Genomic DNA, 27,364 nt, shown 5'->3' with positions numbered 1-27,364 from the left:
CTGTTGTGATTTTGGCATTCAGTAAAATGGATTATGTTTGCATTTCTAAATGGATAAATAGCTGACTGGAAATCCCTGATGATTTAGTTTATGATCCCCTTCAGATTTTCCGAGAGTGAAATAATGCTGCATGGATGTGGCAGTGGATTTTGGCATGGAAAAAGGAGCTTAGTCTGGTATTTAATTTATGTCCTAGTTATAAGTCTCAACCGCGTAACTTTAAGGACCTGACATGTGAATTTCTTGTGCAGTAAAGTCTTTGTGGCTGTTTGAAAGCACACTGGATCTGTAGGAAGCCTGTCTGATCAACTCGCTCCAAACGTTTGGGTTTGACAGTGCAAGAGAAATAAATAACATTCTTAGGGGCTTTATTTCCTTTTGCTAATTTTCCTCCTGGACTACCTAGATAAAATGATTGAACAGTCAAACACAGATTGAAGAGGCAGAAAAGGTAGCGAGGAAGAATCAAAAGCGACAGTTGCGTGAATCTGGCGTTAGATCCTTTGAAGCTGGCGGAGTATGTGCTGAGCCAGGTTAAATCAGAGTGTCCCTATTTCCCTGTAACTTTTCCTGTGATCCGCAAAAGTTACTGTAAACTTCTAGAACAGCCAGGAAGGTTTAACAGGCAGATAGCTTGGGACTAGTACTTCATTAGAGTTACTGGATGGATCCTTCTTGGATCTACTGCAGCTATGTGATTTCTTTAGAGGGTCGCCAGCTCCCATGGAAGACATTGAGATAGTGTTACCGTCTCAGTCTGCTTAGACTTCACAGTATAATGACACTGGTGTAGTAGAAAAACTATTGTTAAGCCAGGGATAACATTTCCACCCAAAATTGCTTATTTTCACTTAACTTCTGAGGTAAAAGTGTCTTTTTTCTTGTACGTTTATCACATGAGGATCATGAGTAGCTTTCAGCAGCATTTAGCTTACTCTGGATATGAAAGAGATTAAAAGTACGTCGCCTTTTACATCACATTCTGGCAGCTGATTTTCATTAACTTATGTTTAAATCAGGGATTTTGGTTTCGTCCCTCCATATTATATTTCTTTCTAACATGTTCTGGTTTTCATGGATAATTCTCCATGGCCTCTTTGTATCGACTGCACTGTAGGTATTAATGCGTTAGGGCTTCCTCTCTGAAGAGGACAGTTACTTGATAATTAACTGTTACTAACTAACTCTTGATCCTGAGGGAAGTGAATTTAGTTGGGTCCTAGCTGAGTGGAACTCTGCTGATAGCATTGTCAAATATAAATATAGGTAGGTGCAAATTTACTGGTGCCTAATTTGAGCAGTATAGAGTTTACCCGCTTGTCACGTATACCAAGCAAGGTTAATTCACTCACCCCTACCTATACTGTCACCCACTGACCTCTGCTATACAGGCAGTTCAAACTGCCTGTGTCAGAGAGGCTGCTGGTTGTGCTTTTGGAGCTCTGACAAGGGCAGGTTGAAAATTTGAAAGTAGTAGATGATCTTGGGGACTTTCTCTAGTGAAGCTGAGCAGGCATCTGTGCCTGGAAGTACTGAGGGTCCTGTAGCTTGTAACGGAGAGGCAGAATGTGTTGGAGGCATGGAGCATTTTGAAATGTGCATGTATCTCCACTACTCTGCTTCTAATTATTACTGGATTGTTATTACTGGACATGTTTTCTGGAATGTATAAAGAATTACTTAGCTGCAGTCTGGCTCTGCTGGGTTTCTTAACTTTTAATTGCTATACAGGCTTCCAGCAACTATCTGCGTGTCTCAGAAGAAAGAGCTGCTGAAGCTTAGTAGCAGAAGTAACAGTTGTCCTGGGAAGGTGAATGCACAGCTTGTGTTGTAGACACCCAGTAGCATAGTGTTCAGCAGCCAAGACGTTCTGTAGATGGAGATTGGTTTACAAAAGAAATCTGTCTCAGCTGTGTTGTGTCTTTAAATGCCCTTGATTCCCTGTCTCTGTGCCTGACCTTGCATGCTTGTCGCTGTTCCCCACGCTGATCCAACAGGAGCATATTCAGCCAGGATTCCTTTGCTGCCCTTTATCTGCAGACAGGCCATGAGGCAGCTGCTTTTCATTCCTGTGCTAAGCCCTGCTGGGTAATCTCTTGGGAGCTGGGGAGGCAGGAGGGAAGGCAGCCCCTCACCAGCTCCCGTTGCTGGAGCTGCACTGCTCCACCTTCCCTTTGTGGCTGTGGAGTAGAGGTCTGGCCTCTTTCAGTCCCATCTGGACACTAGCAGCATCTATGCATTTTCCCCAAGGTCACACAGGATGCAGCACAGAATGAAAGCAAAGCTGCAGCTAAGAGGGTTTGAACACCCGCCTGGTGGTGAGAACAAAGGGCTGGGAATCCATTCTCCCAAACTTTGTTCCCAAAGCGGTTTTGCAGTTCAGTGTCTAACAGTCAGTGTCCTGGGGGCTTGTGCCTAAATCTTGGGTAAGCAATATCAAAGCTCGCTCTGCACCCCAGTCCTGGGGAAGCAATATCAAAGCTCGCTGTCTACACCCATTTACAGTGAAACAGTAGAATCCGTAGGCTGTGGAGGGAGTTACACCCAGTCCCTGGCTAAGAGGAAGGGTTAGACTTTGGGGAGAAATGCAAAGGGAAAGAAATGAGGTTTGGCTTCCATTAACCCACACTTCTTCCCCAAACAGCACTGACATGCAGTCAGCAGCTATTCAAGCTGCTGAGGGAAGATAAAAGGAAACAAAGACGGAGAGCAGCGGAGGAGGAGGAGGAGATGGGTTCTCAGGCCCTCTCCGTGCTCTAGTTCTGCCTTTTGAAATACTGGGCTCTGTCTGTCTGAAATTCTGAAAAACATTTTCCCCCCATCTGCCCTGGCCAACCCTCTTCCTCAAATTATCCCGGCGGGTGCTGCTTTGCAGGGTTTCTCACCCCCGCGTGCTCTGGCTGGTGATCCAGCAGGAGGGAGAGCCCTGGCCCTGACGCCAGCAGCCAGCACGGCCTCCCAGCTGACTCAGCATGGCAGTGGGCTTCGTGCCAGAGCTGAGCCACATATCTGTCGTGCTCACATGCTCTCACGTACCCCTTTCTGCTCTGTGTGAGCTGCCCTACGGACACCCATCCAGGAAACCAGACCTTGCAGAGAGAAAGGGCTTTTGGGAGGATTGCAGTGAGAATTGCAAAGTTCTGTCACGGCAGCTGGGAAATCCTTACCTCCTGCTGTGGCTGGCAAAGGGCCTTTATCAGAAGATGACCTCTTTTGGAGGGGCTTGCTCATTGTGGCTTCGTATTGAGCCCAGTCACAGTGTAAAAATACATTCCTAGATACTCTGAAGATATCCTGCTGCTGTCAGCTGGAACATTGCACCCCTGGAGCCCTTCCCTGCCCCTGTGGCTGAGTAGTGTTCTGCCTATGATCCACAAAAACAAATGATTCGGCTGATCTGGTACTTTGTAATTTCTTGCAAGGCATTTTTGGTGTGGTTTTTAGGTGAAGGGGAACCACAGACTGCCTACGTGCAGAGCAGAGTGTTTGAAGTGATTATCCTCTCTGCGTCCAAGTGCAGAGAGGCTCCTTTCTCTGACAAGTGAATGAATATCCCTGCAAAGAGGAGCTGCAGTGACTGAGAGGAGGTACAGGCTGGGGAACAGCACATGGACTTCCTAGAGATGCCCTTGTCTGAACCCCGTCCAGGAGCACCAAGGCAAATGCAGTTAATGAGGACCAAAGCTCAGCCTTCCCAGCATGTTCCAGCTGCTGTCTTAAGTGGCTAAAAGATTTTATTCTAAACCTCAGACCTATTCACTGTGTCTCTTGAGTGCTTTGAACTCGGACTCACTGGCCAAATCCCTCTCTCAAAACACTCTACTTGTGTCTAGGTTTGGATCCCGCACTTTTGTTGCACGTCTTGCTTTGGACCTGAGAACAGGACATAAACGTTCATATAAATTTGTGGAATGGTGACTCTAAAAGCTTCCTTTTCCACAGCAAACATAAGGTTTCTTCTCTCTGGTCATGCAGCAAAGGGTGGGGGCAGGTGAGCAGGATGTGATAAGTAATTCAGTTAACTAAATGGGCATGTCACAGGCAGGCAGGATTGTGAGGTGAGAATTACTGAGGGAAAAAAAAAAAAGAGAGAGAGGATCTCAGTGGGAAAAATCTTCCAGATTGCACAGAAAATCAGAGAAGAATGAGGACAAAGCACAAGTCAAATGCAGCTGTGCAGTCAGAAAGAGACCCCTCCCCACAGCCAGCATAGCAGTGATCAAGCAAAGGCATCACTGGATGCAATAAAAGGTCTAAAGCAAACAATAAACGCCTGATTTCTTCCTCTCCCTTTCTCCCTGTGAAGAGGTCTGGCAGGAGGGCTGCTTTTTAGCAGTTGCCCTTAGGTTTAGGAATCTGCTGAAGAGAGAGTGAGCCTGGAACTGTCAAGCAGGATTTTCCCAAAGAGGTGCTATTTGCATTGGAAATACCTTGAGAAAGTAAAAGCAACACAACACGGTTTCTTTGAGGTGTAAAGACCCCGACAGGCAGCTGAAGTTGGGATGGGGTAAAGAGAGAAGGGGGTGAGCATGCAGTGAAACACACCAGAGCTGCCACAGTCCTGTTGACATTTAGATCTAAATATTTTGCTGAGCAGTTCTTTCCAGGGCTCTCTGTCCCTTCCTCTAACCTGGGCTATTCCTTAGAATGGGATGTGTTGCTTTACAGGACTGTGTGCTGTTACCTTGTGGCAGGAGGCTGGAGGATGCCGTGGAGAGCATGCCCTGTTCCTAGCTCTGTCTGTGACTCCTGTGGCTTAAACCAAAAAACTCTTCACCTTTTTACTTCTGTTCTGCTATTAGACTTGTTTGCAAGTTGCAGGTATTTTTCTGAGGAGGATTAGAGAGAAAACTGTGAAATCCTCCTGTTAAAGACATACCTAGCAGAGGGATTAAGGCATGAGGTAGATGTGTGTCTGGATCCCTCTGTGCAAGATGGGCTCTGAGCTCCCAGCAGCCGGGTGTCAGCAGCTCTGCTTCAGCTTGGATATTGCTTTACTGCGCTGGGGTGGGCATGTGTCACCATGATGCCTCCTATATAACGATCCATACGATCCTACACATCGCAGGTGTGTCATGGGACGAGCCTGGCACCGGTCCTTGGTGCTGACTCCTAAACAGGAGATGCTGCAGTACCTCTTTGGAGAGACCTCTCTGGGAGGTGGCTCATCCCCCTTTCCGTTGCGTTCTCTCTGGGGGTTATTTTAGAAGATCCTGCTTAGGAAGAGGCCGGCATGCCTGCGAAGAGGAGGGTAGAGCCTGCATCCAGACAGGACACTCAAGGACAGTCCATGCATCCAGTGACATATGAGTTCAGATTGCACGGAATAGAGGGGGTGGCGCTGGTTTTAGCCTTCTCCAGCCTTTGGTACCTTTGCTGCCCGCTGTTCCCCTGCTAGGCAGAATGTGGCACTGGTGCAGGGGACTGAATTGATGCCATCTGTACCTCCTTGGCACAGGGCAGTGCTTGCAGGGCAGGCTTCTCCTCCAGGGTCCTGGCAGTGCATCAGCATGTCCTAACGCAATGAGGTCCCTTGTCCAGCCTTAGCGAACTTGGTCCCTTTGGCCTGCTCAGTCCATTGCTGCTCTGCTGAGACTGTAAATTAAGAGGGCAAATAATGATTTGCTCTCCTGGCAATGGTGAAATAAGCTGCTATTCATTAAGAAATCAATTTGGATTCTGAGGAGAGGGAAATAATTTAAGAACCAAGGTGGAAATGAGACCAGCGTGCAGTTTTACGTGTTGCCTTAATGACCACTGAGTCAGAGACTTCAGTCAGTGAGCAAATTGGAAATGATTGATCCATAGCCTATATTTATGTGTCCTCCCCAAACACCCCGTGACCTTCTTCCAGCTTCTCTGTAAGGAGAAGCCACAAAAGGAGGCGTTTTGGTCTTTGCTCAGGCAGCATCCTGGAGCTGATGTGAACCCATCAGGATTACCTAGATGAGTTAGACCATCTCTTCTTTTCAGTTTTAGTTGCTTGGTTTTGCCTGGTAGCTAGTAGCCTGCTGCTGGAGCGTTAGGGAACATTCACCAGGGACAGGTCATTTTTAAGCTATCAGCAGGACTTGGGGTATTGAATTTTGCCCTTCCCTCCCTGGGCTGGGAGCAAATGCTGGCAGTGATGAGACCTGGATCCTTTCCAGTTGCCATCAGGCACTTGCTGATCGTGTCTGTGTCTCAGCCAGATCTTTGTCCTTTCAGTCATTTGCTTTGGTTTTTCTTAATTATCTGCGAAGGACAGCCCTGGGGGGATGTAAGTGGTTTTATTTACACATGCCCTTTTCACTGCTATGTCTGTATTGTTACAGGGACTCCCAGCTGGGAGCAGGAAAAGAAGTGTCAGCGTTTAGGGGTGTGTGGTGTATCCAGCATATACACTTCAAACCCCAGGGGACAAGAGGGCTGTAGCGGGAGAGAGAACATGACAGTTTGAATCCTAGGCACTTTCAGGTCTATTTTTAAATGCTTTGTAGTGTTTTTGGAAACAAGAGGTCAGAAGCAAGCTGAATGCAGATGGGTGCTCCTCAGACGTTACTCCACTGATGCGTCTCAGATCTGGCTTTCAGCACCTGTGCTTTTCCTGCTGGGAACTTCCCTCAGTCCTGCCAGTGCCCTTGCCTTGCCAATCCACCCGCTGTGCTGAGCCGTGTCAAACCCTGCCGTGGTTCTTTGCTGCTAAAGAAATCGTAGGAAGGGTGAGGGAGAGGCTTTTTCCATTTAATAAGCCATTTGTGACTTCTAAGAGATGTGTCCCTAGATTTGCAGACTTTCTTGCTTTTCTTCTCTCTTGGTTTGCATTGCTGCCTACTCTTTCTGTCTGTTTTTTATTGTGTTCCACCACTTAGGCTCTCGGAGAGCTTTTGCTTCGTAGCATTTGCTTTTAACCTTGTCAGGCAAATAAGCGAGTATTGAAAGGCAGGTTTCCACGCTAGCCAGTATCCTTGACAATGAAATTCTTGTACTAGCTGGATACGATTTGTATCATTTGATGGATTTAAACCAAAGACTTTTTTGCAGTGTTTCTGCAGAGAAAAAAAGAAGCGTGAACATCTCTGCGCTGCTCCCATCAGAGCACAAAGCTCTCCTAAGCATTACCTACAGTGCTTAAGCAACTGCTTCCTAGAAAGCACTGTGCCCCTGCCAGGCTGGCGTTACGCTCAGGTAGCTGTGAGAAAGCAGTGCCATGCTGGCCTCCTAAAGCGATCTCCAGTCACCGTTATTAGGGACATGCAAGCTGGCAGCCACTGTTCCCATTTGCAGTGTGGGAAGGGGAAACACGGAAGATAATTCCAGGAGATTCTGCACGTTTTGCTTGGGAAGTGGGTGCAGGAGTCCCTTCTTGGTGGCAGGCAGGCAGGCGAATGCTGACGAGCCCGGCCATCGGTGCATGGTTGCTACCTGTTGGAAGCAAAGCACATCTGGTGTAACTGGCAGCAGGCCTGTTCAGAGAGCTGGCGGGACTTTCACAGCTGTAACTGGAAGGGATAGCTCGCAGGCAGCACCAAGTTTTGTTGCTCCAGGGAAGGCCATAAGGCACAAACAAATGTATGAAGAGTGTTGAGGCAGCTGTGATTATGTGAAGGCACAAAAAGCAGAGCACTCTTCCTGTACAGCAGCACCCATCAGCAGTGTGTATTTCATATTTTGGTGTTCCTGAGACCAGGAAAACAGCATGCACGCCCCGCGGCTGTGGGATGGGCAAGAGAGCAGCCGAGTCAGTCTTGTGAATAGAAAAAAAATCAGCAAACCTCTGTGAAGGTGGGCTTTTCTCCTGCCTGACAGGCCTTCCAGTGGCATTTAATTTTCTGCTCCTGGTGCTCAGAAGGAAAATAATGCTGGCTTTTGTGGTTAGTGACACTGTAATTACAGGGCAGTTGACATCTAGGTGGCCTTCTAATCCTCTTCTGTCTTGGAGTGATCAGTAGGAAGGCAATGGGGTTTTCCAGGTATGAAGACACCCTTAGGTGACCTGTTTGGAGGCAGACCTAGCTGAGAGACAGGGAGATCTGCGTGCTCTACCCCTTCTACAGGCATCCTTCATCGTGCAAATTCACTGTCTTACATTTTTGCTCTCTTTTTGAGACACACAGGCTCAGCTGATAACGGGAAAGAGCAGGGTGGGGACCAGTTATGGGAGACACTAATTTACAAAGCAAATGAATAGCACAGCTGTCTTGAATGTCATGGGGAGGCAGCATGGGGTTCTGCACTGCTGGGGTCTGGGATTATGCCTGGCTCTGTGGAGTGTGGGGCAGGGAGTGCACACGGTGGGTGACTTCCCAGGTATGGCTGCAGACTGTCCCTGCGGGCAGAGAAAGGTTGTCCCCAGGAATGCCAGACCTCCATCAGGGTGCGTGGCAGGGGGCCGTTTGAAACGTCGCTTGGTCAGCAGGATGGTTTGCACCAGCTCCGGGTGCAGAGCTCCCCGCTGAACAGCGAGCGCAGGAATAGCTGCCCTGCGTGCGGGTTGAGCTCCGAGGAGGGTTTTCCGTCATGCAGCTGGCATCACGTGTGCATGACTGGAAACACTAGAGCCTTCCAGGCTCCTCCGTGACCCTCTCCCAACAGCCAGCGCCTGCTGCCAAAGGGATTTACTCCAGTTACACGGCTCACCCAATTATCTTCCATGACAGGGAAGAAAACTTGTTCAGTGATGAGAAATCATTACAAATTACAAGCTTTGTGCATTTGGGACAAACGAAGCCCCTGAACGCTGCCTGGTTGAACGCTCTGTCTGTGCTCGGTGTAATAAATAACAGCTGACTCTTCCATCGCTAGGAAATGAATCACTGTGGAGGCAAAACCAAAAAGGAGCCTCAGTCCAGCTAGGAGCCCTGAGAAGGAAGCTGTTGGAGGAGAGACGCATACTAACTCCACTGGCCTGTAGTCTGTCTTACCCTTACTAACAAATGTCAACAACTAGGTAATGTCCTTCCTCTGTTCTTTCTGACACTAGCCCAGGACACGGGGGTTCAGGTGCAGAAACATTATTTTTTCCCTACTCTGTAGATACTGTGTCTCAGAGGATAAGTTGTGATCCGTGTAAGATTTAGTATCTGTTAGTGGAGCCTGGAAAATTGGAATCACGTTTTGAAAACAGTCTGTGGCTGAATAAAATCAGGCAGCGAGGGTGCAGAGAAGGGGCTGGTTTAGACCCTCATGCAGTCACAAGAGATCCGAGTCAGGGCTGTAACCTGGGAGCAAAGCTTGAAACTGGGAGGTAGAGGGAGTATTTTATTTCCTTAATTTTTGATGCTGGGTTCAGAAAGCACCAGGTACGCTTGGCTTTGGATTGGTGGGAAGGTCTGCTCATTGCAGCTGTGAGGACTTGCAGTGGGGAGGAAATATAAATGTCTGGATTTTGGGAGCTTGCACATAGCAGGATTGTGACTCTGCCTTGTTTGCAGCTGTCATGGGGGTGTGGGACGTTTCCAGACACGTCAGATTTCACTAGGTTTGCGTAAGGAGCATGGCAACAGCCAGTGCCTTGGGTTTTAACCAAAGTCAAATGAAGACCCCAAGCCCTGATGCACCTGGACTGTTGTGTCATGGAAACATTCCTTCCTGCCTACTGAAACGCTCAAGTTACATCCTGATGCCTGAGGTTCAACTCCTTAGTTCAGCTCAGATATTACTGGTTACAAAATCCGGGCAGTGCTTGGGTTCAGTGCTTTCTTACAGCAGCTGTGCATTGTGTGGTGAAGTGTTTCCTTTAATTCATTGTTAAGTGGCTTGCTTTTAATCCTGCGATGTGACCTTTCACTGCAGGATGCGCTTCCCAAGCATGAGTCAAGAGAGGAAGAGCTGAGCTGGGGGGAAGGTGCTTTTTGTGCTCACATCCCAAACACATCCTCCATCCATCCACCTCCCGACAGCTCCAACTTGGAGATACCCTATGAAGTACAAATAATACAGCAGCCAGAGAAATCATACACCTGGTGAAGTTGCCACAAAGTGACCACCAAGAGGCTGAGAGATGGTGAAAGAAAGCTTGAAGTTAGGCTAAAAATAGTATAACCCCTAATCATTAGCATAGCTCTGCCACACTGGCTGTGTTGTGAAGGACCATCAGGTATGCCCCAAACATGAGATTGCCATGTCCTATTTGCACTTCTGCTTGCAAGTTTGGTGCCTGTCCTTGGGTGAAAGGGTGTACAAGATCTACTAACCTGAGGACGTAGCCTGTTATTGCTGGAACGACCAGGCTGTGCTCTTTGGAAATATCTGAAGACTGCAGCGGGGGGGACTGAGAAGCTCTAGAGGAAGGTAAAAAACTGTACCTGTACTTAGAGACTCTTGGTAGCTTTGCTGTTGTGCCAAAGATATCTTCATAGACCCAGGTCACTAGTGTGCAATGAAATCTGCTGTCATCTGGATGGTGAGCAAATAGGAGGCGTAAGCAGCCAAGGGCTTTTACTTTGCAGGAGCATCAGCCAGAAGCCCCCCAGCTTCTAAAATGGCCTTTAGAAGAGTGCCGAGGATGTGGAGGGCTCCTGGGGAGAGCACAGAAGCCCAGAGGTCTTGGGAAGGCAACTCACAGGCATGATGGAGAACTTGGGTCACGGCTGCCCTAATAAGAAGGACACTAGACAACACCAGCCCAGAGCGTGGGGAGCTGCTACTCCCTGCAGGGAGGCTCAGTGAGGGCGAGCTGGTTGAGAAATGCTGTGTCCTTGGGAGCTGTGCTGCTTAGCACTTAGTGTCTTGGATCCCTGGAGAGAAGGCGAAAAGCAGAAGTGCTGCCGGCGGTGCATAACACCACGCAAGGGCCAGGAAGTTGATGCGCTTCCTCCGTTGCTTCCCCTCTGCCCTGACAGTCCTGTTCACTCTCTTGCAGGGAGCAGCCAATCTTCAGCACGAGGGCCCATGTCTTCCAGATCGATCCTGCCACCAAACGGAACTGGATCCCTGCCAGCAAGCATGCTTTGACCGTCTCCTATTTCTACGATGCCACGCGCAATGTGTACCGGATCATCAGTGTGGGGGGCACCAAGGTAGGGAGCGTTTGCTGACAGCATCGCACAGCTTGACGGCAGGTTTTTCTCCGGCCAGAGTCTGTTCTGGTGTTGGTTTTGGTGGCAAGTTGGTCAGTTCTCAGCATGGCAGCAGGCAACGACAGGTAAAACATGACCTCCATGCTCAAGTGTATTTAGTGTTAGGCACTGGAAGCTGTGCTGATGAAAAACATGCCCTAGGGTCCAATGTTGTCCGTCCCTGCCCTACTCTCTTCTAACCCCCAGTGCACGCAAAACACAAGCTTTTTCTGAGAGCCTTTATCCTGTGCTAAAACCAGCCGCTGTAGATATAATGAAATGACAGACAGAGGCTGGGGGAGTTGCAGAGGTAGTCTGTTCAGTCACTTTGACAAAACGCGATTAGCTCTCCCTAAACTGTTCTTGATAGGCATTTTCCTGACTTGTTCTTGAAGACCTCCAATGGCAGATGTTCGGCAATCTTCCCAGGCAATTTATTTTGTTGCTACTCTAACCAGCAGAGAGTGTTTTGTAATGGGTAGCCCTGATTGCTGGCTAAGCCTTTTTTTTTTTTTTCTTACTTGCCATGAGAATGGAGAACATCAGAAAGTTGTTAAGACCCCAGAGACAGGGATGCTGTCTCTTATTTTCTTTTCCAGCAATGGAGGAAGCTGATGATGCTGAGTTGTTGGTTTGGTGGATTGTGGTTTTTTTGTTTTCCAGCGGACATCATGATTGAGATTTGTTCATGTCGTGCAGCCATACTAGAAAGACTTTTGGTCACCAAAAGCCCAAAGCTTTATAGATTAAACCCCAGAGCTTTCTACCCCTTGTTCCTAGAGTACACAGGGATTATAGTGCTCAGTCCCACATCACCACCTCAGGGCAGCAGGCTGGAGCTCTCTCTGACTCTCATTGCCTCTCTCTACAGGCGATCATCAACAGCACTATTACCCCCAACATGACCTTCACAAAGACCTCCCAGAAATTTGGTCAGTGGGCAGACAGCCGAGCCAATACGGTGTATGGGTTGGGCTTTGCTTCGGAGCAACATCTCTCCCAGGTAATGCTGCAGCGGGAATGTCCCTGAAACCCTGAAGGGGAGATCAGTCTCTGGAAGAGGCTTTAGGAACCTGATACAATGCTGTTCCTGCTGCACTAAAATCTAATGCAAAGATGCTAGGAAGAGCTTTAAAGTAATATTTGCAGAGTGTTTTGAGCATCATAAATTCAATTAGGATTTGGGGCTCGATTTCTGTCATTGCTGTTTAGCTAACCCCACAGTCCTGAGTGCCATGGGCAGGGGCAGGAAGGGACTATTCCCTGAATTGTATTGTTAGATGAAGAGAAAATAAAAAGCATGTTGAATGAAGTTGCAAGGGGAGGAGTAACCCAGGCAGCAATTCTAGTTTGTTCCACATTTTGGTGTAGCACCAGAGCTGACTCTTCCACTCCCCTCTAGTTTGCAGAGAAGTTCCAGGAAGTGAAGGAAGCAGCCCGTTTGGCGAGGGAGAAGTCACAGGATAAAACGGAACTGACCAACCCTGCCCTGAACATCACATCTCACCAGGTAATGCTGGGGGAGAGGTGTGGGTGAAGCTCACCGCAGGGCAGTGACAGCTGGGGAAAATGACCACCGTCCTGATCTCCCCACGTAATTCTTGCTTTCATCCCTTTCTCTCTGAGAGTTTTCTGGCCAGACGCTGAGGTTGGAGCTCCACGTTTTGATGACACGTGTGGCCCTGAGGTCACTCCATTGAAACACACGAAGTAGATTAACTAATAAGTGCTTAAATGGAGCTCCTGGGAAGGTTCACCCTCCTCCCTCTTTGCCAGTTATATTATCAAAACCATTTGACATTTTACAAAGGCATGCTGGAGGTGTGGGATTTTTTGATTTGGTGTTTTCGGTTGTATTTCTTTTTTTCTTTAAGGCTGCTGGCTCTCCCTGGGCTCAGTATGACAGTAAGAGGCAAGTAGCAATCAGAAGTGCATGTTGCCTGGTTGAGGATCATAGGAAGGAAGACACATGGCATTTCCAACAGTCTTTCTTCCTCTTCTGGGGCTGTAGGGGGTTCTTCTCCAAGTTCTCTGACAGCTGATGGTGCTGTCCATGAGGGTCCTTGGAAAGATAATTTCCTAGAGCTGGTGAATGAGGAGTGCTGGCCAGACTCCCTTTTCTGTTGTATTTCCAATGTGGAAGAGAAGCTGTGAGAGTAGAAATCACACTCCCCTAAGGTGGAACTGCATGTATGACAGACAGTTGTTCAATTTTCTTTCTCCCAGGAAACCAAGCCAGAAAGCTTAAGCCAATCACAGATCCTGCTCGCGCATTTGTTGCCTTTCTCCCCATGTGGTTAAACCAGCTCCAGCAGCAGTGGGATGGAGGGGAGAGGATAAACTGTGGAGAACTCCATGCTGCTTTTTCACATGGTGAAGCAGCTCGGTGCTGGTGGTGAAGCTGCCCTCCCAAATGGTTCACTCCAGAGGTGCCTCTGCATTTTCCAGAGCTCCTGGCAGCAGGAGAAGAGCTGTAGGACGCAGGCACTGCATTCTCTGGGTTGAGTACAGATGGAGTGGGAGCAGAGGAGGAGGAGGGAGTGTGAACACTACCTTGGCCTGCAGGGAGGGGAGAGGGAGGGGAAGGTGGTGGCTCTGCAGAGCCTGGAAATGTCATGTGGGGTGCAAAAACAGGGAAAATCTGCCTAGCTTTTGACTCCTGCTAACTCTAAGCCCCATCCCAATGGGTGGCATTACAGTATGCAGTAAAGCATTTGTAGCAGAACCAAAGGTTCAGGAAAAAGACTCTGGTCAGTAACAGTTACCCAAGACAAAGCTTGATGGCCAGCTGCAGCCTCCAGCTCCCCTGGCCACAGGAGATGGAGGCTGGGAGTAGAGGTACTCCCTCTTACCCTGTTTACACCAGGCACCACTCCTCAGATGCCACAACAGGATGCGTTCATCTCCCCTGTGCTGCAATGGCAACTTGCAACCGAAGGGATGAAGAGGTCAGAAGCTGAAGGTTAAACCCAGATCAGGGAAATGGCTGAAGGCTCTGTTCAATTCTTCTCACCTGGCTCAGCAGCTCTAAAACTGCCACATCGTGAGCCCATTGAGCCTGCCCCGTCTCTAGGTGGGAGAGCTCAGGCACAAGTACGCACAGCCCCTGCCTGCAGCCATCGTGGTGCCACAGCCATGCGTGCGCTGTCCCCTGCCATGTGGGCATGCAGATCTTGTCCTGCTTCCCCCAGCCTGGGCATCCATCATCCCGTCATCCCTTCTCCCGCTGTCCCACTGCTGATTCGCGGTCTCTGCGTTAGTAGAGCTTCAAACATGAGTTTCGTCCTTGAATAATTGATTGTGTTTCTGTTTGCAAGTGAGCAGAGAGTAGATCTGTCTCCTGAAATCAAATCAGGGCTTCCTCATTTTCTGCATCTGCACTACTTTACTTAGGCTTCAGATTTTCAGAGCTGGGGAAATCCCAGGATAGCATCTTTCTCCTCTCCTTTAGTACTTTCTAGGCCAATCCCCATCCCATTTAGCATCCCCATTGCAGAGTACGTCACTAGGGATGCTGTAAGCAGCAAAACAGTATGGCACATACATCCTCAGCTGTTCTCAGTTTGAGTTGGACTCACAGGGTCTCAGCATACCAGAACAGGAAACTTCTGCCCCTTCCCTTCCTCAGTGTCCCCACCTTGTAGTAAAGGTGAGGCAGGGTTGTGTTTTGCAGGTCTCACTTCTCAGTTGCTCCCTGGAGCTGGTGTTGGACACATCTCCTGGCCCTGCCTGGTTCTATTTATAGATGTCAGCTGACCCTGAGGGCAGGTGGCTGTCCTTAACCACTGGCATTTGAGGGCTACCTATGAACTCCAGCGGGCTCCCCAGCCACTGGTCTCACAGTCCCCAACTTAGGATCCCAGGGACCTGTTGCTCAGAGTGTCTTTTTATAGCTGTTTTCCCTGTGAGTGCCCAGCTGCCCCCCCGCTGTGAGAGCAGACTGTGCTGACGGGGTCCCTGAGGGGGCTGGAGGGTGTAAAGTTGGCTTCTGCATGTTCATCTCTGCTCCACTGCCACTCAGGATGAGTTGGTTGCAAGCTCTGATGTATGCAGGAATACGGAGCCATAGAGAAGGATATACTTTGGTGCAGAGGCTGTGAGTTTCCTCTCCCATGCCTTTGGGAAATGGGGACCAGAGTCATCTGAGCAACAGCAGAGCTTCCCCACCTTGAGCCGGAGAAACACCATCCCAGTGGCACTTGGTGTCTTCATTCGAGGTGGAAATGCGACTGAACCCAGGTGGCCTGGTAGACCTGTGTTTAGAGTTGAGTCTTTCCACTGCTCTGAGAACCAGCAAGAAAATCCTGTTAAGAACTCCACAGCCCCCTGAAACAGGCAACTTGAGCAGTTCCGAGTGCTTGCACGGCCCTGGGGCTCCGGTTACAGCTATAACGTGGCTGGCATTTGTCAAGGGGAAGCTGAGAGCCGGAGAATTCAGTACCTAGAGTTGGGAGGGAGGAATAGTTGGTGCACGCAAGCTGTGAGCCCACCTGCTCAGGGTGCCTGTGCGCTGGGATCGCTGCCCCAGCATGGCATGGAGACAGGGAGAGAGAGGACGTGGCAGCTGCTGGAGGAGCAAAGCACTGATCTACTTATCCCAGAGAGAGCCCCGTGGCCATGTAGCTTCCAAAGTCATTGCTATGCCATGACCGGTGTTGCTGAGCCATGCAGGAGGTTCTCTGCCACCCCTGGTCATGTAGACAAGCACAGCACCATCTAAGCGAGGACTGAAAGCCAGCATTTCTCACAAGAGCGCAGGGGCTGGGAACCAGCCCTGTGAACTGGGCTGTGGATGAGTTTGCAGAGACCTCGTGGCCACGTGGCCTCTCCTCACTGCTGTGTGATAACCCGTCTCTTCTTCATCCCCCAGGTACTTCCCAGCCCCATCATCAGCTCCAATGGGCCAGGAGAAGATAAGCTATTCCGGAGCCAAAGTGCCGATGTTGAAATAACAACAGAGAAGGAGCGGCTGAAGAAGATGCTTTCGGAAGGGTGAGGCTGCCACAAGCGCTCTCTGCTCCTGACTCCTAAACTCTCTCTTTTGGCATGATTTGGTGCATGTCCCTGTCCTCCCAAATACTTTTGACCCAATGCTACTTCTTTAAGTAGCTGAGTAATGCCCGGTGTCTGCTGCTGCTCAGACCCTCCACTGTACCAATTTCCCCTCTTCCCTAGCAGAAAGTTATTGCAGCTTGGCCGTGAAATCTGCTGTTCAGGCTGATGGGAAGAAGAGCGCTTTGTGCCTGCAGCAGGGATGAGTTGATGCCAGTTATCTACAGATCAGTAGTTTGTGATACCAGAAGATGTTCACGCTTTTCCAGCTGGCCCAGGGCTGCATTTGTGTTAATTCCCCTGATGATTCCAGCAAAGTCCCTGCTGCTTCCGTTCTTTGTCTGTTGAAAAGGCTCTGGGCTGGATTCTGCCCTGTGGCTCCTATTAAGCTCCCAGCTGAACACTTAGAATATTTTTAAATCAAAAGCAAGTGTCCTTTGCTACCTTCTCCTGAGTCTAGGGTGGTAGGGTTTTATTCAAAGCAAACTCAGATCTAAGAAGGATTTTAAAAATGCATTTGCAGTCCCACGTTGCAAAGCTCCTTTATAGTAGCCATATCTCCCCCACCCCCCCCACCCCATTAATCTCACAGTGTGGTTCCTGCAGTCTCAAGCAAGCACACATGGCCTCAAAGTCAAACATTATCCAGGGATAAAGGAAAGAGATGCAAATTCAGGGCTGGGAGAAGCATTTAAATTTGGGAAGCGACATGAAAGCCAAATAGAAAACTGTGGAGGAGCAGGTAGCTGCCCAGCACGTGCAAGAACGTTGTTTCAGTACATGTTAGCACTGGGAGAAGAAATCTCCATGCTGAGACTCTCTTACGCTTTCCTGAACATTTCTTCTGTTCTCTCACACAGTTCGGTGAGTGAGGTCCAGTGGGAAGCTGAATTCTTCAGCCTGCAGGACAACAACAACAAGCTTGTGGCTGCTCTCCATGAAGCCAATGCCAACGTGGACCAGTGGAAGAAGCAGCTGGCTGCTTATCAGGAGGAGACGGAAACGCTGCGGCAGCGGGTGAGCGCGGGAGGGCCTTTACAGAGCAGGTCAGAGGAAGCCCTGCCTCGGAGCCAGATGGTGTCCTTGACCTCATTCTCCCATCGGCTTCCATGGGTGCCTGCAGGAGATGGGATGGAAATCCAGGATGCTGCATGAGCCTGGCAGGGAAAACATGTCAAGGAATAAGGCCATGTAACTAGGGAGCTCTCACAAGAGCTCCTCTTTTCTGCAGAGCACATTGGGGCGTGCTGGGTCCCCATGGATAAAGGGAGGAAACGAGAGTACAAAGTCAACGATCACCAGCTTCCCTTGAGATTTTCTGGGGGGCCCAGCAATACTGAGTAAAGCCTGTGCCCCCCCTGAGCTGGGCATAGGGGCAATGCTCTGGCTGCTGGCAGGAAGGATGGAGATTGCTCTATTTGCTATAATTAGCTCAAATCCAAGCTGCAACATCATGAAACCCGGGTGGCGCCGTACAAACAAGCCCTTGTTCGGTTGGAATAATAGAATCTTTTGACCTACATAATGTCAGAGAGGTCACGGATCAACTGAGGAGGCCTGTGTGCATCTGGGCAGGGGAGTGAGAGTCACACGGCTGGGTTTGTTGGGAGGGAAGAACTGTGGAGTGCTCGGGAAAAGGTTTTAGGACAGTTGGGGTTTGGCTGGGAAAGGACTCTGGAGCCCTGGAGAAGAAGGCATGAAGCCATTTCACTTCGAGATAGCTCATTCAAAAGACAGCAGGGATTTATAGCAATTAACAGCTGTTCCCACTTGATGGCTGCTGTGTGGCCAGTCTGTGCAGTACACACAGCCATCCCGCAGGATTTGCTCTGCCCGTTGCTAATTCTCATTGCTGGAGGCAGGCAGTGGGACAGCTGCACTGAAAAAATTCTCTCCTCTGCGGTGGGAGCCTGACCTAGGTACAGCAGGGATCTTGGGGAGGGGTGGGTGTATACATGTGGCTTCAGGGCTGCCTTTTTCCTGCCATTGCTCTGTGCGTACTCAGCTCGTTTGTGGCTGTTCTCGCAGTCAGGAGCTAGGAGGGAGGGTTTTGTGGGCGTTGGGTGAAGGGCAACCACTGGGGGCTTGGCAGAGTCACAGCAGAAACTGTAACTCAGTGAAACATCTAGATTATCGTCCCTGAACTGGAGCATTTGGGGGCTGGAGCTGGTTGATTCTAGCCGTGACTCTGAGCCTCAGAGCTCACAGCCACCGTTACGTGGACCCTGGCAAGGTCCCAGGCCAGCCAGCGTTGCCTTGCTGCCCCTGCTTGTGGAAAACCATCATGCCAGGGTCCAAGCCCTGCCTGTCTGAGGGTACCCATCACTAGAGCTGCACCTGTAAAGCTCAGTGCAGGCCCCATGAGAGCTTGGGCCCCAGCCATAGCTGCTGTAGACCTTCTGATGAGCTTTTAAAAAGGAGTCTTCATGAATAATCTAAGCCACCAGGCTGAATTTTTCAGGAATGGGGAGGATGCTTGGGCAAACCCTTCCTCCCAGCTCTGCTGTGGTAGAGCTGCAGTAACTCTTGTCCTTGGCCCTCGCTGCCCAGAGGTGTAAATGGAACTAGATCTAGCCATCCCTTTGGGTTGTAGGCTCATGTGCTTGGTGTCAGCCGGTTGGGCTTTGCTGGAAGTGCAGAACTGCAGGAGAAAGCAGAGACGGAGCCTCTAGACCAAGTTCCACCACAATGTGTTTCTGTGCAGAGCAGGAGAGAATTTTTTCCTAACAGCCTCTGGGTGGGAGCCACTACCATATTGTAAGCCCCGTTGGGTTTGTAAGGAAGCCAGAACATGATAGAGAATGACTGTGGGTGACAAGGTGTCAGGACATTCTTATATCTCTGAGCACGCCTTCCCTGTGCTTGCTTCCATGTAGGTAGCAGAACTGGAGTCACAGGGGGCTCACGATTCCTCCAGTGAGAACAACAAGGAAGAGCTGAGCCAAACCCTTGAGGAGCTGGAACTCCTGATCAAGGCTAAGGACGAGGTAATACCCTACAAAGCAGAGCAAAGCCTGAAGCCTGTCAATCACCAACACCTCGTCTGTCATTACAGCTTGTACGGTGTCAGAGGGCCCCTCGTGCTGTTGCACGAGCTGTCTGTGCAAGCCAGGAGCCTCTGCAAGCCAGCACGGCCCCCTCAGTGGTCTCCCTTCCCAGAGAGGCAAAGCTGAGTAGGAGCAAAGTGCTGGGAGCTTCCCCTGCAAATAACCCGGAGTGGGGATGCTCCAGCACCGCACAAATGGCAGGGCTCAGCCATACCCCTTCTCCGCTCAGCCGTCTGCAGCTGCAGCTAGACTCTGCTGGAGTAATTGCTTCTCGCTTTCACTGCATATAAATGAATAATTTAAAGCACAGTTTTAATTACAGAGGCTGTGAAGGAGGGGAGATGTGGAGAGAATCTCTCCAGTTTACACATCTGCAGGCTCTCTGGTGGCCGTGCTTCAGCAGGGTGGGTGGATGGAGCCTTTGGGTTGGAGCCACAACATGAGGATTGACGAGGGGAGTTGTTTTGGCGTTCCCAATCCTTAGAGAGTCAGCCCTCCCCCATCTCCACACCTAGTCAGGCTAGGGGAAGAATGCTGGGGTAAAGGCATGCTTCACCCAACGGCCTGCAATCCAATCTTGAGCAAGGATGCAACAGGGTGCAGAGACCACTGAACCTCGCTGGCACTCAGCCAGACATCTTGATGAGGGACTAAGAGCTTAGAGGGAGGCAGCAGGTACAGCAGAAGCAGAAGGTTAGAAAGCGAGGTAGGAAAATTTGGAGCTGAGCATGGTGATGTAATCCTTGGAGTGAGGGAAAGGGCCTTGCTTGGAGTATGTGGTGGGCTCTGGCCCAGCTGGGACAGGGGTGGATCTGACATGATGCTCTTCCTCCTTGTGCTTCAGGAGATTCAGATGCTGAAGAGCCAGAAGTGTGGACGATGGGAAGCAGAGGGTGAGCGTGAGGAGACACTGCAGAAGCTGCAGGTAAAGATGGCACATCTGGAACACTTCTGCACTCATAGTAGAGGGATCCATCCTCATTCCTCCTTTGAGCCAAAGGGTGAATGCCATAGAGCTGCCATGCCTATCTCTGCCTCTAGATGATGGGAAAAGGTCCTTGCCTACGTCTCTCCCTTCTGCCACCCTCCCTGTATCCCTCAGAGATAATGGCATGGGGCACAATCAGCAGGTAACAGCAAACCCAGCCTTTGCATACTCACCTCTAGCACTTACAGTAGCCCCGAGATGGGACTGGAGCAGAACCTGTGGTGTCCTGTGACCCTCCATCTCTCCCAAGTCCTGCTTAGCTTGCTGGGTGGACAGGGATGGCTGGGGAGCCGAGCTCTGACTCAGTCTGGCTGGCAGAAGGGATGCAAGCTGCTCTGCACCTCAGGGCAACGACACAGATGGAAGCACGGTCTGTTGTGCAGTCTCTGGGGGCTCTGCCTGCCTGTGTTTACCTCTGAGCTACTGAACAAGGGGATCTGCTGCGGGGCTCAGCCCCGCACACGGGCACTAGTTTTCATGGCAGAATAATATCTCCAAACATCAAATGCCATCAGACCTGGAGATGATGGGCATGTGAGGAGATGATCTGCATTTATATTGCAAACTGTGGGAAGATGCCTGGGTTTGGGGAACACGTGCTCACATGCGTGTGCATGCTGGCGTGCTGTGGCTTGAGATAGGGAGATGCATCGGTGAAAAAACTGGTGGAGACCTGGGCTGGGTGGGTGTGGGTAGCCTGGCACTGGGGTGTTAGCACGGCTGTTTTGTGGAGATAAGGGTGGTCCGTGAGCAGTGTGTGTGGTCTGGGGCGGCCACCTCACTGCACCTGTGTCCTTCGGCAGGAGCTGGAGGCACGCAACGCAGAGCTGGAGCGACGCCTTCACCTGGCCGAGCAGACGCTGGCAGAGACCCTAGCCGAGAGGGAGAAGATCCAGAACGAAGTCACCAAGGTTGCAGAGATAATGGATGTGAAGATATTTGAGCTCAGTGAGATCCGACAGGGACTAGCCAAGCTGGTAGAGAGCAACTGAGCAGCAGCATGCTCAGAGGAGACGCCTCCGGAGGAGAGGAGCCTGAGCTGGGACTGGTCACCGACAGCAGTTACAGTCACAGAACAGCCTCGAGGTCTGTTCGGGCAGGATACGCCAACATACCAGCAGCTGCCTGGACAGCATGGAGACCAGCCGCAGCCACTTACTGCCCCCTGAGCGCCCAGGCAGAGGGCAGAGAGCATCTGAGCTCCTGCATCCTCTACAGGAGCATCGACAGGTCCCAGCCAGCCCTCTCTGGACCCTGCCATGGCTGTGGCGTGGTCCAGAGACGACAACTGTCCCCGTGCTGCCTTCCCAGCCCCCCTGCTGCCACACTGTGTCTCCAGCATTTTTACAGTTTTCTAGGGGAAGGGGCTGAGCAGCCTTTGCATTTTTTTCAGTAGTTTTTTTAGGAAACCACTTGCCTTTTGCAAATAAGCTGCCTGTCTCCCCACCTAGGGAGGGAGGAGAAGTTCTAGCACACTGAGGACAACAGTCGCTCCTTTTCCTCTTGCCCAGCCCTAACTACCTTGTGTCTTTCTAACAGGATCCAGTAACACTGGTCGCTGTCAGGAGCTTCCAAAGGTGGCAGTCCCCCCACTGCCCAGAAGGATGCTTGCCTGACCAGGTGTCCTTTCCACTGTTCAGTCACATCCTCCAGAGGAAGAAGAACCGCAGGTCTTAAAGCTCTTAGTTTAACACAGTGGGATTTAATGACTTGTTCAAATTTTAAGCTGAGAAGAGTAAAGGCTTGGTTGGGAAAGGGACATTAGAAATGGGACGTCCCCGAGGGGATGACCAACAAACTGCTAGATTGGCACCTCTCTGGGCCTCTAAGGGCTGCAGTTAATTGAAATTAAATGGAGCAAATCGCAGTTGCTCTTGGTTTCTTTTTTTTCTTTTTTTTATTATTGGGAAACAGTCCGCAGAGCTGTCCTGCTCCGTGTCAGCCAAGCAGTACTCCTTGTGAAGGGTACGGGTCCCAGCTTGCCACACTTGGCCAGCTTAAACCAGAACAGGAGGCGTTTGGAGCATGCTGGGACCAGTGCCCGGAGGGGCCTGTGGGATGTTCGTGAGTTATGGTAGATGTTGTCTAGTAATAGGAATTGAGGGAGGCATCACAGAAACCTGGAAGGTTGTGTGTCCCCCAGCACCCGCTGTGCCCCTGTAGTAACCTAGGAGCATGTTAACCCCATGCTGAATGATGAAGCAGTGTCTGTGTAGAAGTAGTTAGTAGCCTTACAGGAGTGTTGATGAGTTTGGATTTTGTTCTTGGGTTTTTTTCCCTTCTTTGCCGCTCTACGTTAGGCAAAGACAGCAGCAATCCTGGGAACGTTCCACAGGTCTGCAGAAATCCTGGTGCTTGGCCAGCCCTGGCTGCCCAGCACTGCTCCCCGTGCCCAGCTGAACCTCGGCAGAGCTGCGGCTCCTCAGGGTCTGCCTCTCCCTTCGCTCACCTGCTGACCACGAGGGGAACCCGCAGTTTCCACTCGCTGCCTGCAAGTCAGGGCAGGATTTGGGTCTGGCACCCTGGGAATCTGCTGGAGCGGAGAACTGCTGGTGACTCTGCTGGATTTTGTCTAGGCAAAGCCCTTCCCTTTCCCAAGGGTAACAAGGAAACATCGAGATTTCCAGACCTGCACAGCCAGGGAAGGGCTTTTCTGGTTTGGGGTTGGTTTTTTTTTTTTTGTTGTTGGGTTTTATTATATTTTTTTTTCTTTTGCATGAAGTGTTCTCACAACTGTATGAGGCTGGAGTTACTGTAGTAATATTTGTTTCAGGGTATTTAAGAAGGGAAGGAAGTAACTGGGTGATAAAAAATTTCTAGGGGTTTGTTTACCACCCCGTGCCAGTGTTCATATTTTATTCCCGCAGGAGCAGCCTTCTTTTGAAATAGAGATCAGCTCCCAGAAAGGTGTGTTTGCTTTGCATCTCCGTCACTGGCATATGGAGGGAGGAGGGTGGGATTGGGGGTATGGGAGAAAGTTGAGCGAAAGTTTTACGTTCTGTACTACTACTCTCTCCCAGTTGTTTTCTGTGGCTGCCACTGGAGCTGGGTATGGATCCTTACAGTCTGGCAGTGACCGTTTTGTAGCTCAGCGTCCTGGCCACTGCCTGTGCTGTATTATTGCTCATTGACGGGGCTGACCAGCCCCGCGCATGCTACGCCTGGCTGAGTCATCTCTCCCCAGGGAGGCCGTGCTCAGGCCATTCCCGAGAAATGAGAGGGAGGACGAGAAATGAGAGGGAGGACGGCGTCAAGCTGCTGCACATCCCAGCAGGACTCCGTCTGAGCAGGGGAGAGGCAGATGCAAGCTGCAGCGTGATGCTCGGCTGAGACGGCAGCTCCGACAGCTTCATGGAGTGCTGTGCTGCCTGCTGCTCTCCCCAGACAGTCCAGGTACCAGACCTGCTTTCACTTGGGTCAGGCAGCAGTGTAGCGTTAGACCCAGCTCTTACGCTATTTAAGGATATTTTATATCCTCAAAGCACAGCCTCTCATTGCTAGAGAACTCCACCTAGACCTACAGCAAAAAGAGAACCAACCCATTGACAGTCCAGGTTGAGTGCAAGAAGGGCTACAAGTCATGCCAGAAGGGCTACAAGTCATGCAACAAGTCACAAACATGAGGGATCTGTAGCTAATTTTCCACCGATGTCCTGCAGGAAGCTCTTTGTTTCGTGGTGTTCGACCTCTTCATCTCAGGCTGAGTCAGCTGGTACCAGACTGTTTAAAAAATGCTGTGAAAAAAACCCACAAACCAAACCCAATGCCCTGAAAAGCACAAGTTTTAGCCTGCTGCTTATCCTCATGTCCCGTATGAAGCCAAAGCCCAGGTGACTGCTGTGGAAGCGGTCCTGCCCCCTCAGGTCTCACCAGTATGGTGAATGAAATGGGCATCAGGGGTGCTGCTGGGCTCAGGCGGTGGATGGGGTGTTTGAGTACCAACAAGAGGAGGGTGCTGTGCACCGGTCCTGCAGAGTTCCGGAACTAGTGCTTGAGACTCAGCAGTCCACTATGTGGTATCCTGAGGAGGTGTAACCCCCTGGAAGTGCTGTTCCTGGTTCATGGGGGGAAGTATTACACCCAGTTGTATTAAGTGCAAATTCCTCCGCTCAGCTCTTGCATAATCAACACTTCTGCGGTGGGAACCAAGAGAGCTCATTGACTAAACTCTGAGCAGCCTGTTCCTTGCAGCCCAACGGTGCTGTCACCTCTGGAAGCTTTGCTGTCGGAGCTGCCCCGGCCCTAGCATGCTGCTAGATGCTGTTCCACTGCGTGCAGCGTACCTCCAGGCAGCGGTACTTCACACGCGTTCGCTGTGCATCACCCACAGCTCATCATGGTCCTGCCTGTGCTGCTTTGCTCTTCCATTGTCAGGAACCGTGAACAGAAGCCATCTTCCTTTCCGCTCTTCCCCACGGGTGTTAGTTGCAATTCTTTTCCTTGCCAGAATAATCTGAATAGCGGCTTTTTGATGAGATCTGTCCTGCGCTCAGCATTTGTTAAAAAAAAAAAAAGGCTTTTATTGAGGCATCAGGGGGTGGTGTGATGGATGGTTCTGGGAGGCACTTTCCGTTGCAGTCTTCCCCTCTTCTGAACTAATGAAAACCCATTCATCACCAGCTCTTGCCACAAATGCCCTAAATCTGCCATTAGCGATGAGACAATCCTACTGTAGACGGTAGAGCAGCAAAGCGCTGATTCCGTCTGCCCCACGCTAGTGAGCATTTAAAAAGGACTTCAACTGTGGTTCAGAACAGTAGCGCCCTAACACATCCCAGCCACATGCTTTCCAAGCCTCAACCCTTCCCTCTTTGTGCTGCTTTTGCTTCAAAAGAAGATCTGGTGTTACAAAAGCTGAGTGGCAAGGCTGCGGGTTTATGTTTGCTTCTGTCTCACAACAACAATTACCGTCAGCAATTAAATAACAGTGGCTTCCTTACCGGAGGAGACATGCTACTGATTGCAGGTACCTTGAGAGAACTAATTCTTTTGGCAAATTAGAATCTTAATTATTCATAGAAAACCTAGACAGAACATTAATAAAGGGGGAAATGGCTCACATAAGAGATCAGGCTGAACAAATAAAAAAAAAATAATCTTGCAACCTTCCCCTTTGTCTGACGATGATGAGCAGTAAGGTGTGATCCTCCACTCCAAATCCAGACCCAAGCCGAGCTCCTTCTGACCAGCTCAGCCAGAGGAAACGAAGCTTTGCTGTTCCAGGACGTGCCAATAATAGAGCCTCAGAAAAAGGATGTGCCTGATGCAAACACCATCTGACAGATGCCAATACAAACCTTCCAGGCTGAGCAGGGATGCAAAGCCAGTCCAGACCTGGAGGACCACCACCAGCTTGGCAGCCTGCTCACCTGCCTGGGCTTGGATCCCTCCTTCACAAAGCAAGTAATTACCCTCCCCCAAGGATTGCTCGACTTAGATTACCAGCATCTACAAGATGCCCGGAGAGCCAGAAGAAAAGGTTAACGCAGGCCAGGCTGGTTAATACCTTAAGTCTGTTGAGCGATGTTAAACAAGAAGTAAAAATCTTTCTTTTCCCCAAAAAGCTGCTGCAGAGCACCCCGGTAATGCGTGTGTTGTTAGGCGGCCTCACTTCAAAGTTACTTAACAGATTGTCTTTGATAGCTGCGGTTTTGAGAGAAGCAAATTCTTGATGGAGGGAAAGCTAACTAGGCACTTTGTTTCAAATCTCCGAAGGATCAAACCTGGGGGAACTTGTAATTAAATAGTGCCATTAGTGAAAAATAGGTGACCTAACCCTTTTGAGCTCTTGCATCTGGGCTGCAGAGATCAGCTGCTCTGTTACTCAGAGGGTAGGTTATTTTTAGTTCAGAAATGGTCTGTTTACACTTGACAGCACAGGCAAGCATGCTCCAGAAGTGTAACCCCCGCCTCTCCATGCACACACTGGGAGACAATTTCCATGTGTGCCAGAGAAGGCAATTAAATGTGTGTTTTGGAACATGTCCATGCACGCATAATAAAGCCCCCCCAAATCTGATGAGGTTCACAGTCCCCTTTCCCAGACTCATTTATAATTATTATCGTTATTAGATTGTGGTGTGTAAAGGCAGTTTCTGCTCCAAGGGAAAAGGCCACGAACTACAGCACTAACGATCTGTGCGCAAGGTCCTGCCTCCTCCATCAGCTTCCCTCCACCCTTCCAAAAAATCAGCAGCTGGAGTAACACTGGAAATCAGACACTTGTGGTAAGAGCAAGCAACACTCCAGAGGGATGGCAGCTCCAGCAACAGGGAATCCAAGGCGCGAGGCCCCGGTTGGCTCGCGGCTGACGCATCGCTTGCATCCACTCGGCACCCTGGGCTCTGCAGCGTGCGAGCCTGGGCAGTGAGAATCAAAGGTACCAAATTCCATTTCTGCGGATGCCGCTGTTGGCTGCCTCCATAGGGCGGTGCCAGGTGGAACGGGGCAGGAGGCTGGTCCACCTGTCCCCATGGCGTGCAGGGCAGGACTCTGCAGTCTACAGCGCCAGCTATCCCAGTAGATACATCCCCTTTGTAGTTTACTGGGACTTGCATAAGCTGCTCCAGATGTGAGTTGTCACCCACCTCACACAGCCTGTCCTGCGGGCTGCACGGGGGTGACACTGCGCTCCAGAGAGAGCAGGACAGCCTCTTGCCTCAGCACTAGCTCCTCACCCTGTTCCTAGCTTATTTTTCCCAAGGACTGGAGGAACGACGAGCGTGGATGCTGTATATAGGCTCTGCCTTCTGTTTGCACCGATGCTGGGCTAACAGGGTTTCAAATCCCAGCAGGCAGCAGACAGAAAACATCTCGCTCTAGCCTTACAGGCTGGAGATATTCATGTCCAGACCTTGTTACGGGTAGATGAAAACAGTGTCTGAGCCTGGAGATCCATGGCATGAGTGCTGCCTCTCCGGTGCTCTCAATGAGAGCAGCACAGCTTGTGCTGTTTGGGCTCGGGAATTCAAGAATGATACTGGGAAGTACCGAGCAGAGATGAAAGGATGGGGCTGAACCACTGCAACAGGTTTAGTGCTGTGTTCGCAGATTCTCTTTGCAAGGCTGGAGCGGAGTATTCTGCTCCTTGGCAACTGCTCTCCCCCTCCCAGAGGTGACAGGAATCCAAAGCAAGTCATGCAGGGATGCGTTCCCAGGAGACGAGCTGCTGCAGGGAGTGACAGACAGCTATGAATTAAACAGAGCCAGCAGGGAGGTTTTCTTAGCACAGAAGGGGG

General features: G+C 50.3%; 1 protein-coding gene across 3 annotated transcripts in view; it reads left to right on the top strand.

Moving 5' to 3' along the window:
• The window catches only part of HOMER3 (homer scaffold protein 3), a 30,700-nt gene extending 7,674 nt beyond the window's left edge, over positions 1-23,026 (top strand). For 2 of the 3 annotated variants that reach the window (XM_040589587.1, XM_040589590.1), the window contains 8 exons: positions 10,844-11,000; positions 11,911-12,042; positions 12,442-12,549; positions 15,910-16,031; positions 16,952-17,108; positions 18,968-19,078; positions 19,983-20,063; positions 20,930-23,026. In XM_040589587.1, coding sequence (XP_040445521.1) covers positions 10,844-11,000; positions 11,911-12,042; positions 12,442-12,549; positions 15,910-16,031; positions 16,952-17,108; positions 18,968-19,078; positions 19,983-20,063; positions 20,930-21,118 — 1,057 coding nt within the window. In that variant the 3' untranslated portion in view covers positions 21,119-23,026. Of the gene's footprint in view, positions 1-8,784; positions 8,930-10,843; positions 11,001-11,910; positions 12,043-12,441; positions 12,550-15,909; positions 16,032-16,951; positions 17,109-18,967; positions 19,079-19,982; positions 20,064-20,929 lie in introns of all 3 variants that reach the window. The other variant, XM_040589589.1, reaches the window with a different exon arrangement.
• Positions 23,027-27,364: the final 4,338 nt, after the last annotated feature.

The sequence above is a fragment of the Falco naumanni genome, chromosome 4 (genome assembly GCF_017639655.2).
Source record: "Falco naumanni isolate bFalNau1 chromosome 4, bFalNau1.pat, whole genome shotgun sequence".
NCBI lineage: Eukaryota > Metazoa > Chordata > Aves > Falconiformes > Falconidae > Falco > Falco naumanni.
This window is presented reverse-complemented; position numbering and strand designations above follow the sequence as displayed.